This window comes from Phascolarctos cinereus, unplaced genomic scaffold, assembly GCF_003287225.1.
Source record: "Phascolarctos cinereus isolate Bilbo 61053 unplaced genomic scaffold, phaCin_HiC Scaffold_1;HRSCAF=81, whole genome shotgun sequence".
Taxonomy (NCBI): Eukaryota; Metazoa; Chordata; class Mammalia; order Diprotodontia; family Phascolarctidae; genus Phascolarctos; species Phascolarctos cinereus.
Window position 1 is genome coordinate 213332724 of NW_027555514.1, and position 18875 is coordinate 213351598.

Consider the following 18875-nt stretch of genomic DNA (forward strand, 5'->3'; position numbering starts at 1 on the left):
CTCTAACATTTGTCCTCACCTCTCTTTGCTACCACCCTGCTTAAGGCCTTCATCCTTCCCTTTCTATCTGAAATACTAATAGTAGCCACCTAACTGGTTTCCCTGTTTCCAGGCTTCATTTTTCTAATCAATCCTCCACACAGTTACCAAAATAATCTTAAAACTCAGGTCTGGTGATGTCATTTCTCTGCTCAGAACTCTCTAGTGATTTCCTATTGCTTATAGAATGCAAATTCTTTAGTTTGGCATTTAAGACAATCCGCAATCTTGCTCCAACCTACTGTTCTTGCCTTATTTCACACTATTTTGCTTCAAGTTGATGGAATCCTAATAAAGCTGCCCCCATCCCCAGTATTCTAACTTCCTTATGGGCTCCATTGAACAGCAGGCATGTCTTGATTTAACCACATAATCTGGCTTTAACCACACCACAGGTCCCCAGACTCAATACAGCCACTGCTACTAGCTAGCCATTGCCCCCCAGATCCAATTCACATATTTGAACAGGTGTGTCCTTGAACTCAACCACAATCACATCATCCATTTAGCCCAAGACAGGACTACAATGCCTAACTATTCTTCTTGACCAGATAGGACCACAACAGCTAGCCAATCAGAAAGCAACATGACCAGGATGTTTGACCACCAAACCATAACCTAATTACCAAACCACATTACCTAATCTCTTAACAAATTCCCCCCTGACTTTTAAATATTTATAATTTCTGTTGTGTAATCAGCATCATTACACTATAAATTTGCCTGTGTTATCTTACTAAGTTGCTGGTTCCTCTTCGAACCTAGCCCACTTCTGAGAGGTGTCAGTCCTCAATAAATGCCTGTACTTGGATGAGAGGTGGTGTGATGCTGAATTCTTTGAGACAGTGTCACCACAGCACACTATGAAACCACAACAAAGTGAACTACATTCCAGCCGAACAGTACTGCTCGTTATTCCTCAATCTGTTTTTATCCTCTCTCCCATAGAACTTTGAAGATTACCAGGGACTGAGCTGAATAGGGAAGAAAGGCTTCATGGAAGTTGTAGAATGAACTGGACCTTGAAAAATGAATAAGATTTCAGTAGATGGAGAGGGAGAATGAATGTCAGCTGCTAGGAATGACAGAAGCAAAGATTTTAGAGGCTAGAAAAGGCAAAGGTTTCTGGCTGAGAGGTGACAAAATAACAACAGTACCAGCATCCTTCCAGTACCAGCAGACTTCAAGTCACCCAGGTTTGCAGTCTTAGTGTCATCCTCAACACCTCATTTTCCCTCACCTCACTTAGCCATTCAGTTACTAAAGCTTGCCTTTTTTATATCTACAACCTCTCTCACTTCCTCTATTTGTCACCTTTCTCTACTTATGCAGCCACTGGCCTCATTCACCATCACCTCACCTCTTCACTGGACTATTTCTCCTAATTGTTCCTTCCCCCTGCCTCAAGTCTCATCTTTCCAATTCCAACCTTTATACAGATGCCAATGTGATATTCCTAAAGCACAGATCTGACCATGTCATTCCCTTCTTCCACAAATTCCAGGGGTTCCCTGAAGGATCAAATACAAACTCCTTTGTTTGGAGTTCAAATCCCTTCACAACCTGCTTCCAAGGCTGATTGAGATTATTTCCCTTCATGCACTCCATAGATCAATTAAACTGGCCTCTTTGCTGCTCCCCACATTATACTCCATGTCCTATCTCAGTGCCTTTGCCCATGCCTGAAAGGACCCTGCCCCCCTCTTAGAAATTCTATCTTCCCCATTAGGCTGTTCCCTGATCCCTTCCACTGGTAGAGCCTCACTTCCAAAATTACCTATTTATTTTGTAAGTGGCAGCTAGGTGGTGCAGTAGAGAGAGTATTGGCCTGGAGGCAGGAAGACCTGACTTCAAATGTGACCTCAGACACTTACTAGCTGTGTGACCTTCACAAGTCACTTAATCCTGTTCGCCTCAGTTTCCTCATCTATAAAATGAGCTGGAGAAGTAAATGGCAAACCACTCCAGTATGTTTGCCAAGAAAACTCCAAAACGGGTCATAAAGAGATGGACACCAATGAACAACAATTTTGCAAATATTTTGTATGTATTTATGTATATGTTATTTCTCTGGCTGACTGACTAAATAACAGGCATTTTTTTCCCTTACAAAATGATATTTATTCAGTCTACAAAAGGTATGTTTATTTGTACGAATCACGTTGCTTAATTTAATTTTTTTGATGAACAAAAATCTGTTTTCTCTTCCACTCACCTCATTACATTGTGTGCTCTTTGAAGAAAAGGCCTCACTTAGGCCTTTTTTTTTTTTAGTGAGGTAATCGGGGTTAAGTGACTTGCCCAAGGTCACACAGCTGGTACATGGCAAGTGGTTGGTCTGAGGCTGGATTTGAACTCAGATCCTCCTGACTTCAGGGCCAGTGCTCTATCCACTGTGCCACCTAGCTGCCCCTAGCCCTTTCCTTGTATCAACAGCACTTAGCACCGTGTCTGGAACATATGTAGACATTTAATAAATGCTCCTCCTCTTCCTATTGAAAAGGAAAGAAAAACGAAAACCTTTGTAACAAATATAGTAAAGCAAAACAAATCCCCACATCAGACCTGTGCAAAAAAGCCATGTTTCAGTCTGTACCCTGGATCTATAACCTCCGTCAGAAGGTGGGTACCATTTTTCATCATGAGTCTTGCAGGATCATGGTTTGTCACTATAATGAGAAGTGGTTTTAACTCTTTCTAAGTTGTCTTTATGATGTTGTTGTTACTGTATACATGGTTCTTCTGGTTCTGCCTACTTCACTCTATATCAGCTAATAGGAATCTTCCCAGGTTTCTCTGAGATTGTCCCCTTTATAATTTGTTATGGCACAATAGTATTCCACGACATTTATATGCCATAACTTGTTTAGCCATTCTCCAGTCGATGGGAACTCCCTTAATTTTCTAGCTCTTTGCCAACACAAGAAGATCTGCTATAAAAACTTTTATACATACAAGTCGTTTTTCTCTTTCTTCTACTTCTTTTGGAGTATAACCCTACTATCTCTGAGTCAAAGGGAATGCATAAATTAGTCGCTTTTGGATTACAGTTTTAAGTTGCTTTCCAAAATGACTGGAGCAACAGGCAGGTAGGTGCCACAATGGATAGAGTACTGGCCCTGGAGTCAGGAGGATCTCAGTACAAATATGGCCACAGACACTTGACACTACCTGTGTGACCCTGCCTAGCAAAAAAAAACCCCAAAATGGCTGGACTAGTTCAGAACTCTACCAATAGTACGTTAACATACCTGTTTCCCCACAGGTCCAGCATTTGTCATATTTTTCTTTTTCTTTTTGGTGAGGCAATCAGGGTTAAGTGACTTGTTCAGGGTTACATAGCTAGTGTCAAGTGTCTGAGCCTGGATTTGAACTCAGGTCCTCCAGACTCCAAGGCCAGAGCTCTATCCACTGTGCCACCTAGCTGCCCCCAGGAGCATTTTTTCATATGGCTCATATATTTTTATATTATATATTTTTTCATATAGCTTGGATTTCTTCCTCAAAAAACTGACCACAGGCTTGATTAAGCTACAGCAAGATGATCAAATCAGTCAATACTTAAATAAATTTATTTGGACTACTCATTGGAAGGACAAATACTGAAGCTGAAGCTTAAATACTTTGGACACATAATGAGAAGACAAGACTATTGGAAAAGAGCCTTATGTTGGGAAAGATCAAAGGCAAAAAGGGAAAGGGGATGGCAGAGGATGGGATGGATGGTGTCACAGAAGCAATGAACGTGAGCTTGGACAGACTGGGAGATAGTGGAGGACAGAAGTGCCTGGCATGCCATTGTCCACGGGGTCAGAAAGCGCTGGACGTGACTGAATGAACAACAGTACGTGCTAGGCACTGTGCGAGGTGCTAGGGATACAGAGACCAAAAAAAAACCAGATCCTTCCTCAAGGCTCAGGGAAGGATATGACATGTACACAGATAAACACAAAATAATTTGAGGAGGGGTAGAGTATTAAAAGTAGGCGAATACAGGGGCAGCTAGGTGGCAAAGTCAGGAGGACCTGGGTTCAATTTGATGCTTGACGCTAGCTGTGTGACCCTGGGCAAGTCACTTAACCCCATTGCCTAGCAAAAACAAAACAAAACAAAAAAAACAAAAATGAAGAAAAAAAACAAACATAGGGGAATACAGAAAAAAAAAAAGGACATCTAACATGGCACTGAACCGAGCCTTGAAGGAAGCTGAGGATTTGAACAGGCAGAGGGGAGAAGTAAATGCATTCTAGGAATGCGGGATGGCCTATGTAAACACGTGAATGTGGGAGTAGGTACGCTTGGCTGACAACAAGGAGGCCAGATTGCCTGTGGCCTGGGTGGCCTGGTGGTTCAGGCTCAGGAACAGAACAAAGTGAAATACTTGTAGACCATATAACAATGAACAAAAGAAATTTACTCAATAATTGCATAGAAAGGATACTACTCATGAAGGATACAGCCTTGGCTCAGTTGGACATAATTCTTCTCAGCTCCCCATTTTCCCACAGGAGCGCACCCCGTCAGGAGGGTGCATTGTCACGAGACAGTGGAGAGTCTTGTCATGCATAAGGACCCGCAACAGCTTAGGTCCTACACTTTTATTCCTTAGATGACAGGCAAGTTAAGTGAAAGCTTCAAGCCTTAGTCCATCAGAGCAAACAAGCACCAAAAATTGTTTCATTGCTTTGGGGAGAAAACCAGCCCATGTGACAAGGGTCTTCCACTTGCGACTCATAGTTCTAAATTATATTAACCTTAGAGCATGGAGGCCAATTACTAGCCATGCCATGGGGCCCTAGTGTTACGACTCCTGACCAGGTGGTCAGTCAGCCAGAATTTATTAAACTCCTAAAATGTTTCAGGCATTGTACTGAGACAAAAAACATTCCTTTCACTGTTGCTTTTGGCCCACCCCAGACTACTTGCATTATAGAAACACTCCTTAATCCCACCTACATCTTCTCATTAGCCTACTTGATGTCTTTTCAAGGTTGCACCTGGCCCACCCCAGACTATTTACCACTCCTTAATACAATCCAGATCCTTTCACTGTCCTTTTAATATATGTCTGCTCCCATTAAGTCGCAAATTTGTTAGGAATCTAACCTGCTTCTATTGGTATTACAATAAGCTGCCCCTTCACTGGAAGATGGTTTGAGTTCCTGAATTCTTTCCAGACTGACTAGCCCTGTACCCTGACATTTCAGAGTTCCCAGAAACTCCAAACTGCATCAAAAGAACACGCAAACAGCCAAGATGGTGGAGTAAAAGCAGTGACTTGCTTGAGCTCTGCCCCAAGCCCCTCCAAATACCTGTAAAAATGACTAAACAAATTCTAGAGCAGCAGAACCCATAAAAAGAAATAAGTTTCCAGCCCAAGACAACCTGGATGGTTCATAAGAAAAGTGTGTTGTGCCAGGCTGGGAGAGGAGCTCAGTTCAGCATGGGCTGCGCAGGCAAAGTCCGGGCCTCAGAGAACCTGCAGCAGGCCTTAGGGGACTGAATCACTAGTTCCAGACTTCTCAACCTACAAATACCAAAGACAGTTTAGGAGTTCAGTGGGAAAGGTCTATCAGACCTACATGAGAGAGGAGCTTGGTCCAGCCCTAGCCCTAGTGCAGCCCCAGGGCAGTGGCCACAGCTGTAGGGGTTGCTTCCAGAGGTCTTGGCCCACAGATGGTGGGGTAGTTTGAGTGGCTGATCAGAGGGCGATTGCAGGGATATCTTTGCTGGCACAAAGACAGGATTCTCTTGCTTTGCCCATGCTTGGATTTGGGTCGAAGTTCTGGGGGAGCTTGCAGTGATGCAGAAGAAATCCTCCTCACAGATTCAAGGGAGAAAAGAGTGCTTGTGGTCACTCACAGACCAGAGCACAGGCCAGGAAAGGAATAAAAACCTCTCTTTTGATCATATCACCTTGGAAGAACTGAAAACTTACAGGGCCCTAAGAAGTATCTCTGAAAAACAGTTGCACAAAACTCCTGAAGCTTGGGACGGTACACCCTCCACACTGGAAGCAGACCCCTACCTTAACAAAGAGTTAAAAAGTCAAGGAACTAGCTGGGAACGTGAGCAAACAGAGGCAAAAAACTCAGACTATAGAATCTTACTTTGGTGACAGAGTAATTTATATACATATACGTAAACATACAACCAGAAGACAACGAAGCCAAAGCTCCTACACCCAAAGCCTCCAAAAAAAAAATGAATTGGTCTCAGGCCATGGAAAAGCTCAAAAAGGATTTTGAAAATCAAGTAAGAGAAGTAGAAGGAAAATTGGGAAGAGAAATGAGAGTAATGCAAGAAAATCATGAAAAATGAGTCAACAGCTTGGTAAAAGAGACCCAAAAAAATACTGAAAAAAAATAACACCTTAAAAAATAGACTAACCCAAATGGCAAAAGCAGTCCAAAAAGCCAATGAGGGAAAAAAATGCCTTAAGAAAAGAACATGCTAGGTGGCGCAGTAGATAGAGCACCATCCCTGGATTCAGGAGGACCTGAGTTCAAATGCAGCCTCAGACACATAACACTCACTAGCTGTGTGACCCTGGGCATGTCACTTAACCCCACTGCCTAACCAAAAATAAAAAAATAAAAAAAAGGAACCCACAAACAACTATGAACAAACAAATTATGAGTGTTTATCACATAGGCCTATAGCTACACATTTATATGCTAAATTGAGGGTGATCTCAGAAGGCAGGCACCAGGGCCAAGGAAGGCTGGGAAAGCCTTCTTGTAAAAAGCAAGGCTTTAAGCAGAGCCAGGGTAAAGTAGAAAAATGGTATACTGACTTTATGAGAACATAGAGGTTAGAAGCGCATTTCAATGAGCCAGAAAAAAAACTTTCTAAAACGAACTCATTTTGTGACCTTTAGAAAAGTCACCAAGGCCTCTGTTTCCTCATTTATGAAATGGGGGTGGGGAGTATTTCAGGGGCTGAATTGGGTCGTATAAAGTCCCTCGAGGGTCCTTCGTTTTAGTCTTAGCATGTGTTGAGCTAATCTGGGAAGACCTCCCGGAGGTGGATGCCCTTGAAGAGCTGGAGAGAGGCTAAGCCCATCCAGCCACAGCTTCCCAGTCGCCCAAGGCGCAGCAGGGAAACGAAGATAGCGAGGTTGGGATCACAGGGCGGGGCCGGGGCGCGTCTGGCCCAGCCAGGCCCGGCACCCCCGGTTCCGTCCTGACCCTGGAGGAACCGCCCGGGGGTGGGGCTTCCGGGGGCGGCGCTGGGGAGACTGGGAGGGTGGGGGCACCAGGACGTCCCGTGATTCTGGGAGGACGGCGCGTCACATGACACGGAAGTGACTTGGAACAGGAAGAGGACGAAAAAAAACACCGTCCGCAATCCCAAGCCGAACCGGACCCGTCGCCGCCATGAACAGCAAAGGCAAGAGCGGACAGGGGGCGAAGCCGGCGGGGCAGGGACGGGGGCGCGGTGGCCGGGGGTCCCGGGGAGCCGTGGGCCTGCGCTGGGGCCGTCCGCCTTCGTCGCCGAGGGGCCCGGCTTCGGGCCCGCGTCGCGCCCGCTCCCAGTCGAGGCCCCGAGCCACGGCCGCTCGCCCCCTCCCTGAGCTTTTTCCCTTAAAGCCTGTGGCGCAGTTCTGAGCTGCAGGGGGGCCTTGGCGGGATGGGCAGGCCACGAGGCCAATGGGGAGCGAGGGCTCCGATGGGGCGCAGCCAATGAGAAGCTGGAGAGGGCGGGGCCGAGCGCTGCCTGGTGACGGGCGCCCCCCACTCATTCCTCCTCCGGCCTGGGGGTGCTAGAGGGGGAGGGTCGGGGCCTTTAGGGGAGGGGTGGGCTCTGGGGCCGGAGTCTCGGACTCCTCTCCTCGCTGCTTGCCTCTGCCTTTCTTGATAACTGTGTATGTGCCCATTAAACCAGACCAGCCCAAGCCCGAACCCCCTCCCGGGGTTAGGGCGCTTCCCTGCCCTCTCCCTGAATTGTTCTATTGTCTGGGAAGCTCTTCTTCTGGGCCCTGCTGGGTAATGGAAAGAGCCTGGATTCGGGGTTCAGGTCCGGGGTGTGTTCCTTAGCCAGCTGTGTGACCTTGGGCGAGTTACTTAACTTCTCGGGTCCAAGGTGTCCTCTAATCATTTGGTTCATAATAACAGCCGATAATAATCATTATAGGTGGCATTTAAATAGCGTTTTAAGGATTGCAAAGCATTTATGTGTTAACATCATTATGTGACAAATTAGTTTACCTGGGCCTCAGTTTCCTCATCTGTAAAATAGTGGCGAAGTTTTTTCTTTTGTTTTGCTTTTTAAAGTAAAGATTACATCCCATTTAACAGAACTAGACTCAAACCCTTTTTACAAATTAAGAGGGATGTGCCTTCTTCACCACTTTCAGGCTAATACACAGAAGTAATTAGCACCGAACCTCCCAGATTTGTTTTAAGGATCAAATGAAATGATACGTGTAAAGTGTTTTGCCACCCTTCAGGGGCTTGCAATGGTTATTTGTTATTTGGCCTTAAAAACAACGCTGTGATGTGGATGCTGTTATTATCCCCATTTTATACAGATGAAGAAACTGAGGCACAGAGAGGTTAAGTGATCTACCCAGGGTTACACAGGTAGTAAGTGTCCCAGGCAGGATTCAAGTTCAGAACTTTCTGACTCCTTGTCTAGTGCTCTAGACAAGGTGATGATCCTAGATCCTTAAGGTCTATTGTGTTTCAAGATCCTATTCTTCCCTGGTGGAGGAAGACCTCTCATGTGGTAGTATGCCATGAGGGGCAGTGGAAAGTGTGCTGGAGTTACGGAATCTGTATTCAAATCCTGGCTCTGCCACTTACTAGCTGTGTGACTTTGGACATGTAATTTAAGGTTCTTGGGGCTGAGTTTTCCTCATCTGTAAAATCAGGGGTTTGGACCACTTCTGTCTCTAAATCTATATGTGATCCAGTGGCCTCTGCATCTGCTAAATCTCTTCTTTCTGAAGTTGACCTTGAAGATCATTCTCGACCTTTGGATCCAGGCAAGAAGCCCCTCCAAATCTAGACGTTTGACTAGGATGATAATAAGGCCAACCTTGGAGCCAGGGATTCCTTACTAATTGACATGAATCCGTCCCATCCCCTACCCTCATGGGTACTTCTAAGTCCCCCAGCTTCAGAGAGAGCCAAGAATAATCAGAAGAGTTCCTATTCATATGGTGCTTTCCTTGGAACTGACTGGGCATGCTTTCTACTTCTCCTTGTAGACTAGATGGTACAGTTCCCTGTCTGGGCCTTTCAGAATCTTTTCTTCACCTTTTCTCTGATTGTTCCACAACCACTGCATCATCCCTTTTGAAGCTGTTTATCAGAACCCACTGCTATGGGCCTACACAGCCATTTGATTCTTTGGGCAGTGTGCTGTCTCTGTCTCTGGCCATGCGTGATGCACCACAAGTGCCTTTTTGTGTCTTCTAGGGCAGTATCCAACACAGCCCACATATCCCGTGCAGCCTCCTGGGAACCCAGTGTACCCTCAAACCGTGCACCTCCCTCAGGTTCCACCATACACGGATGCGCCTCCAGCCTATTCTGAGGTAAGAGGGTCAAGGTTCTTAGGTGTTGGAGCATGCCACAATCATGTGCCACCATTGCCCTGTCTTCATGGAGGATTAGAATTTCAGAAACAGTGGCATGGATGAAAAAAATCGTTTCTGTTGGGTTGAGGATGCGTTATCTAATTAAAGCCCTGGGGAGGGGCAGTGAGGGCAGGAGGTGTAAGGGGAGGGCAATGATGAGGACTGTGACAAATCAGCAGCAAGGTTTTCTCTCCTTAGGCTCTCCCTAATTGGGGAGAGGGGCTTGAGAGTAGGCTCAGTGTTGGGGGGGAGGGAGGCTATAGGATTAGACATTTGCTGGCTTCATAAATGATGTAATTTCTACTGGAGAATTAAACGTTGACTATTAAAATCTAAAATCAAAACGTCATGAAATAAACTTTGTGTCTTTTCTTCTGCACCTTTCTAGCTCTATCGTCCAAACTTTGTGCACCCAGGGACTGCAACAGTTCCCACTATGTCAGCTGCATATCCTGGTGCTTCTTTGTTTCTTCCCATGGGTCAGTCCGTGGCTGTTGGGCCTGTTGGCTCTGCAGTTCCACTGGCTTATTACCCACTTGGTCACGTATACCCCCCGGGTTCAACAGTGCTGGTGGATGGAGCATATGATCCTGGTGCCAGGTTTGGAGCTGGGGCTACTGCTGGTAACATTCCTGTGAGTATGACCAGAAAACATTTGGTCTTCCCTGCTGCTGCATGTTTGGCTCTAGGCACCCCAGTGTCCTGAGTTGCTAACCTCAAACTTCTCTTTCATGTTCAGTATTACCCGTGTGACCTTGGACAAGTTGCTAGGCCTCAGTTTCCTCATCTGTAAAATGAGGCGGCTGGACCAGATGTCCTTTAAGCCTCTTGCAGCTCTGACTCTGTAACAACTAAATCTATGGCCCCAATCCCAGGATCCTTCCAACATCCCTGGGCAGTGATTGTTGATAGTTTACACTCACCTGTGAGGCAGGCAGCAAGGGGGGGAGGTGCAAGGTGAACCTCTGGCAGCAGTAGCTTGGTAATTAATTGTAGCTAGCAACCTCTTTTTCTAAACCTAGACCCCTTTACCCTGTCCTCCTGATTCCCAGATTTGGGGCCATTTCTTGCCTCATCTAAGAGTGAAAGAAGGAGCAATTTAAACCGGTTTAACAAAAGTTTGTATTTACTCAGTAGGACTTACTAGCAACAGTTCTGAACAATCACTATAAGTGATATGAAATAAATAGAATACATTTTATCTTCAAGTTGTTTCCAGGAGGTTGGCGTTTTTGGTTAACTTGTTTCCAGATTATCTGGGGGTTTGTTTCCCATGTGCCCATTAAAGAAGGCAAATTTGGAGCTGGCCAAACTTCCTAAGTAACTATCCACTAATGGTAACAACCACGGTCATGTCAGCATCTTTGTGCTTACCCAAGAGGCATCGATGTCTCTGAGAAAGGAAAGTTCTTATGCTATAGAGCCAGGTGGTTGAAAAATTTCCTTGATTTCCCCAAGGCATCAGATGAGTTCCAGAGCAATAGCTGCCCCCTGTGGATGTTCTGCCAGGACTTAAGATCCCCACATTGAATTTGCCTCTTGGGCACAAGTTATATTGCCATCATATTCCAAATAACATTGCTCTGACCAGCGCTGTTTTGCAGTAATATAATTCTTATTGCAAAGCATCAATAAATAATTACCAAATACGACTGTAACATCACAAAACTCCTTGTAAATTATTCCCTAAAATGAAAATTGGATGTTTATCCAGTTTATTGAATTGTTATCTCCTGTTTTCTTGGAGCCAGTTAATAGTATTGGGTGGGATATGCCTGTATTTAAGATGTCCTCTTTAAAGTATTATTCTGATCCCCTAGATAAAATCTCCAGGGATTTTGTTCTGGTGTTACTGTTATTTGTAAAAGTGAAAAGTATTTCACAGGACGCTGGTATGATGTCTAGTTAACTTTCTGGAACAGGCTCACCTTAGAGCAAAGGCAGCATCCAAAGAGGATTTAGGAGGAGCTCAGCCCTTGGAGAGTTCCAAGATTGTGGAGGACCCAATGGGTCTTAACTATACACAAGTCATAATGGTCCCTGTGTCTCACTCTGGAGCTGGGGCATCTTTTGAATGAGCATTAGTATCCCTCTTTGACGGGTTCTTCTTTACTGCCTTTCGGTAGTCAGGGAAGAGAGTAGTGTGCTCTCTCTCCAGACTGTGCCAATGAGGAATACATTGGCCAGCCCCGTGAAATTCTTTTGGTCCTCAAATTGCCATTCTTCCTGATAGGCCCTCCTTCCGATATCCCCTGGGGCCCCATTTTCCCTGCACCAGTTTCTCTGTGCCCATTCAACCTTGTTCTTTACTTCCAGCCTCCACCCCCTGGTTGCCCCCCCAATGCTGCTCAGCTTGCTGTTATGCAAGGGGCCAACGTGCTAGTAACTCAGCGGAAGGGGAACTTCTTCGTGGGTGGTTCGGATGGTGGCTATACCATCTGGTGAAGAACCAAAGCCACCCCCGTGCCAGGAAAGACATCACACACCGTCAGCACTTCTCACAATGTAACTGCTTTAGTCATATTAACCTGAAGTCAAAGTTTAGACACATGTTGTTGGGGTGTCTTTCTGGTGCCCAAACTTTCAGGCACTTTTCAAAACTTAATAACGAACCATGTAATGGTAGCAGTACCTCCCTAAAACATTTCAAGGTGGGGGGAGGGGGGTGATCCATTCATAAAATGAATGTGGGCAAATCTTCCCTGAAGATGTTCCTTTAATTCCTTTGGAGTAATACTGCACCATACTGGTCTTTGCTTATAGTAATAAACCATCAAATTAGGTTTGGAGGGAACTTTGATCTTCTGAAGAATTAAAGTTGCCAAATTATTTCTGATTGGTCTTAAATCTCCTTAAAGTCTTTGATTTCTATTACTTGTTATAAATGAAATGCATAGATGTCTGCCTTTTTCCTTCACATCCTTTGCCCCTTCCCCCACTTCCCTCGCCAATCTCCATTGAATCAATGGTGCAGGACAGAAAGCCAGTCAGACTTCTTTCTCTCTCTCCCTGCACCTCTCCCTACTTCTTGTGTGAGAGGAGACCTTGGCTCTCCTTATCTTTTGACCTTTTATTCAAAAGGATCCTCTGAAACTCCTTGTGTTCACAGTTTAGACCCCCATTCTTACCCCTCAGCAAAGGCTGAGAATGGACCATTCCTTTTGTACTCTTCTCATGGATGCCTCTGCACACAAAAGCCTCATCCAGATTTGTTTTGGTGCCAGAAACACATGATCTGAGCACCTGATGTCAATGCTAACTGCGCTTTGGTCAACTCTAGATTTAAAATGAGAGAGGCAAGGGGAAGGGGTCAGTTTCCAACAGTGGGATGGATGACTTCACAGTCCAATTAAGGGGAGTTTTGAGAGCAGAAATTGGTTGCCACCTGTTTAAATGTCTGAGGCAGCTAGCTGACCATGGCCATTAATTAACTGCTCAGGAGCTGGGTTAATGGGATTGTATTGTGAATGGGTCACTTTAAGATGAGTTCAACTGAAGTCTCATTAGGGTTGAAAAGATTCAGGGATCCTCAGTCTTTTAATTTTTGTTTTCTGGAATTGGATTTGATGAATATATTTTATCTTATAATTTCAGTTCATCTAAATTTGACTGTATTCTGTATATATGGTGTTTGACTGTACCATTGACTGTTATGGAAGTTCAGCGTTGTATGTCTCTCTCTTCACTGTGGTGCACTTAACTTGTGGATTTTTTATACTAAAAATGTAGAATAAAGAATATTTTGAAGATTTGAATAAAGTGATGAAGTTGCATTACACCTTAACTCCAAGTATTTCTCACCCAGCTCATTTCTAGATGTCTTCTGAATTATCTTCTGTAGCCTTATGAGGGCTCTGACTAGTACAGTGCCATCAGGTTAATTCCTAAATCCTTGTGGCTGGCATCTTTGGTGGTTTCAGACAGGAATCTGAAGGTAATAAAAAAAGGGATTCTCAATTTCGGGGTCCATGGACTTAAAAACATTTAAAAAATAATTTCAGTGTAATTGGTTTCTTATGTCTTTAAAAAACATTATTCAAAGAAGGATCCATAGGCTTCACTGACACACAGAAAGGTTAAGAACCCCTGCAATATAGCAAGGTTTTATTGGCAGTTTTACCCAGTTTTATAGTAAGGAAGACCTGTGGAGGAAAAAGGAGGGTATATAAAACATCCAGACTCTTTACTGCCTGGCAAGATGTGGATTATACCCCACAATCAATGCATGGTCCGATGCCCGGTTCAATAAATGAATCCTGAGTACCAGGGTGGTAGGGCTGAAGACAGTTAGAAGAAGATGTGGAAAGCTACCCTCCAGAAGCTTCTCTAGGCTAAGTCCAGAAGCTACTAGAGCAAAGAGGGTGGTATGGTCAGTGTTTCTCTCTCCCTGCATTTCCTTCTCTCGCTGCCTCCTCCCCGCCCTCTGGAGTTTTCAGGCTGTGTTCTTGGGGGATTTTATTCTAACCAGAGCAAAGGCAGAATCAAATTATGCGGAGCAATTTCTGGATCTTTAGGAATTGTGAAACCAACAAAATACTGCTGTGGCATTTTTTTTTCCAGTTAGCATCCTTGATATCTCTGCAGCATCTGATGGTTGTTAAAAACCTCCTTGCAACCTTGCCTTCAGAGATGACCGTTTTCCTGGTTTTCCTAACTTGACCACTCCCTTTTCTATCTCTCCATCCTCTTCCTGATCCCATAAGCAGGGTGTTCCCCTGAGCTCTGAGTTTTCCATGTTTTGTCCCTCCGTATTCTCCTTTACTTCCCCAGCATCAACTATTGCCTCTGCAAATAATTCTCCGGATCTCTTTCTAGTCCTGACTGCTCAGCTCCAGACCTACTTGCAAGACTGCTCTACCTGGATGCAGCTCAGTATGTCCAATGCCAAAGTCATTATCTTTTCCTTTAAATCCCTTCTGATTTCACTGTTTCTGTCACTGGTGTCACCATTCATCCCATATCTGATGTTGGAAACAGTTTGACATTTTAAACTTTTCAGTCTGCATCATTAATCCAAGCAGTTAAAAAAACCCCTGTCAATTCTAGTTTATTTTCTCTTCCCATTGCCACCCCTCTAGTATAGACAAGCTCTCATTACAATCTGCCTGGACTATTAGCCATAGCCTCTTAACAGGTTGTCCTGCATCAGCCCTTCCTCTTCTTCCCCCTAACCCACCCCATTCATCTCATGCTAATCTCCTTACGTGTAGATCTGGCGTTTGTAGTATTCCTTTCCTTAAAAATCCTTAGTATCTTCTTGTTGCCCAAGTGATTGCTGTTCTAACTCCTTTGCCTAGCATTCATGTTTCATTTTACTCTTGTCATCTGCCTAGCCACTTGCATCAAAACCGTGTCCCAAAGGGTCTGACCCCATCAACCTGCCCTGGGGCCCCCTGTCCTGCCTGGTGATTGTCTTTGTGCCCTACTATAGTAGGAAAGGCCCAGTTCCAGCCATGCGTCACTCCTTAGCCATCTCATTTGCTGCGTTGTGTTCCAGCTCTTGTACCATGGTCAGGTCAGCTGTCATTGCTTTTGGAAATGATGCGCCAATCTATTCTATGTATCCATTCACCATCTCTATAACATTCTAGACTAAAACACCCACTGGCTATCACTTTCACACACATACACACCCACACATATTGTCTCCCTGTGGTGGAGCATTTTCCTAACCCCGAACCCATGCAAGTTAGGCTGTCTTTTTCCTTAAGAAGTGTTGAAACAAACCATCCTGGCTCTGAGAACTAGTGGTTCAGATTATTGACTTCTTATTTCCCTGAATACAAAACAGCCATGAGGACTCTAGGTACTGTCTTGATGCTTGGCTTACAGACCATTATGGACAATTTAAAGGCAGAGGTATGTTGTTCAGCTGAATCAACTCATATTCTCAATGCATATCCTTCTCCCATTATAGCTAAGTAAATCTTTTGTTAACTTTGAACTACCTAATGCTATTTATCTTGTGCTACCAGGATTCTGGCCTAGCTTAGAAACTGCACATCTCCCCTCATTAGAATGTCGGATCCTTGAAGGCGGGGACTGTGTATAATTTTTTTTTCCATTCGTTATCCATCCATCTGGGAGCCTCCACAATCTGGCACTACCCTAAATTTCCAGCCTTGACTCCATGTATTTTATGCAGTCTCCCAGGTGTTCTTGAATTTGGTTAGAGGGGAAATTGCATTTTTATTTTCACTAACTTCTAATTAAGCATTTCCTTCAATTATATAAAAACCTTCAGAGGACGGGTCTATAGGCTTTATGGGATTGACAAAGATGTCTGTGACACAAAGGTTAAGAACCTCAGCTTTAGCCAAATTAGGCTATTCTGTATTTCCTTACAGTAGTGATCTCCCAAATGGGTGTGTGTGGGGCGGAGGGAGTCATAGCCTGGTACTAATCAACTTGAGGGTGGGAAGATGGATTACATCCTACTCTCCCCAGTTATACTTTGTTTTGTAAACCAACACAACCATACCTACCCTAATTCCCCAACGCCCTTTTCCCTCTCAGCCTGAAGTCAGCCTTTCCTGTCAGTTATAATCTAATTGCTACAGGGACATGGAGGTGCAATTGGGGAGAAAAAATTCCACCTCCTCTCCCCCTCTGCTAAGCATTCTCACACTCTGCCTCCCAGATCTTGTTATGATTTTGACAGATGTTCTCAGAGGGTAATTTCTGCTCTCCAGCACAGTGACCAGTAAGTCTTGCCTCCCTACTTTTCAGTTTGGGTGAGAGAGAGTGAGTTGAATAGGATGAGTAGGTATATTCAGACAGATCACAGATCTCACCATGTTATCTTCTCCCCCAAATCCATCCTTCCAAACTTTCCTGTTACTGTGCAGAGTCATCCAGGTTCTCAACTTTATTTTCAACTCCTCAGATCGAGAGTGAAGCAAGGATGTATATCATCATCATTATTACTTAGTGTCATACTAGAAATGCTAGCTATAGTGATAAGATATGAAAAATAATGAAATAAAAAACAAAACTATCATTTTTTTGTAGATGATATGATAGTATACTTTAGAAAACCCTAGAGAATCAGCTAAAAAAAGTTGAAACCTCAGCAAAGTTGTAAGATATAAAATAAACCTACATAAATCATCAGCATTTCTAGATATTGTCAGCAAAACCCAGCAGGAAGAAATAGAAAGAGAAATTCCATTTAAAATAACTGCAGTCAGTACAAAACATTTGAGAATCTATCTGCTAAGCCACACACAGGAATTTTATGAACACAATTATAAAACATTTTTCGCACAAAAATTTAACTGGAGAAATATTGTTCATGGGTAGGCCAAACCAAGATAATAAAAATGGTAATATTACCTAAATTAATTTACTTATGCAGTGCCATATCAATCAAACTACCCACGAATTATTTTACAGAGGTAGGAAAAAAATTCTTCTCAGGAAACAAAATGTCAAGAATGTCAAGAGAATCAATAAAGTGAAGGAAGACAGCCTAGCAGTACCAGATCTCAAACTATATTACAGAGCAGTAATCATCAAAACAAGCTGATAATGGATAAAAAACAGAGTGGTTGATCAATGAAATTAGATATACAATATATAGAAGTAAGTGACCTTAGTAAGCTACTGTTTGATAGACCCAAAGATCCCAGCTATTTTGGGGAATAACTCACTATTCAACAAAAACTGCTAGGAAACCTGGAAAGCAGGCTGGTGGAAACTAGAGAGATCAACATCTCACACCATATACCAAAACAAGATCAAAATGGGTACATGATTTAGACTTTTATCACCTGTCATATCTATGAATAAGTAAGAGATAGGATAATGAGGAGGTAAAATGGATAATTTTGATTACATTGAATGTAAAAGGTTTGACACAAACAGAGCCAAGGCAGCCAAAATTAGAAGGAAAGCAGGAAACTGGGGGGAAAATTTTCCACAAGTTTCCCTGATAAAGGTCTCTTTCAAAAGCAAAATTTATGAAAATAAGAGCCATTCCCCCATTGATAAATGGTCAAAGGATGAGGGCAGTTTTCAAAATAAATCAAAGATATCAATGATTACATGAAAAAATACTCTAAATTAAATAATGAGAAAAAGATAAATGAAAACAACTCCCCTCACACCTATCAGATTGGCTAACATGACAGAAAAAGAAAATGACAAATGCTGGAGGGGATGTGGAAGAATCGGGATACTAATGCATTATTGGTGGAGTTATGAACTGGTCCAAATTTGGAACTATGCCCAAAGGACTGTAAAACTGTATACCCTTTGACCCAGAAATACTGATACTAGGTCTGTACCCCAAAGAGATCAAAGAAAAAGGAAAAGGATTCATATGTACAAAAACAGCTCTTTTGGAAGTGACAAAGAATTAGAAATTGAGGGGATGTCCATCAATTGGGGAATGGCTCAACAAGTTGTAAATATGATTGTGATGGAATCTATTGTGCTAGAAGAAATGATGAAGAGGATGGTTTTAGAAGAACTTGGGAAGACCTATGTGAACCAATACAAAATGAAGTGAGCAGAACCAGAAGAACATTTACACAGCAACAGCAATACTGTATGATGATCAACTGTGAATGACATAGCTACTCTGATCAATACAATGATCCATGACAATTCCAGAGGACTCATGACGAAAAATGTCATCCACCTTCAGAAGGAGAACTGATGAACTCTGAGTGCAGACTGAAGCATATTTTTTCACTTTATTTTTCTTGCTTTTTTTTTTTTAAAAAAAAACAACATGGTTAAAATGGAAATATGTTTTGCATGACTTCATTTGTACAATGTTTTCTTGCCTTCTCAATGGGCAGGGGAGAGAGAGAATTTAGAGCTGAAAATAAAAATTAAAAATTAAAAAAATTTTTTTCAACTCCTCACTGTCCCTCATCCCACGTGTCTAATGTTGAACCTTCTTATTATTTCCTTTACATCTGTCACATCTGTCCACTTTTCTCTACTTAATCAGTCAGTTCAGGCCCTCATCATGTCTTGCTTGCACTGTTGTAATAGCATACAAATTTGTCTCCTTGCTTCAAGTCTCTCTGATATGGAAGCCTGAGATTATGCGGATTTTTTCTTTTGGGGTGTCTTTCAGGAAATAATGAATATATTCTTTCTATTTTCATTCTGCCCTAGCGTTATAAAGATCAGGGCAGTTTTCATTTATGATTTCTTGAAATAAAGTGTCTTGGTAGACACACACACACACACATACACACACTTTTCAGGGAGTCTTAAATTATTCTTCAGCCTA

At 43.3% G+C, this 18875-nt stretch overlaps 1 protein-coding gene across 1 annotated transcript; it reads left to right on the forward strand.

Annotated features, from left to right (window-relative positions):
- The first annotated feature begins 7319 nt into the window (after positions 1 to 7319).
- On the forward strand, positions 7320 to 13409 carry DAZAP2 (DAZ associated protein 2). Its single transcript, XM_020966179.2, has 4 exons — positions 7320 to 7431; positions 9465 to 9583; positions 10014 to 10259; positions 11942 to 13409. Exons 1-4 carry the CDS (start codon positions 7419 to 7421, stop codon positions 12068 to 12070), a joined length of 507 nt encoding a protein of 168 aa, XP_020821838.1. The 5' UTR covers positions 7320 to 7418; the 3' UTR covers positions 12071 to 13409.
- The last annotated feature ends 5466 nt before the right edge of the window (positions 13410 to 18875 follow it).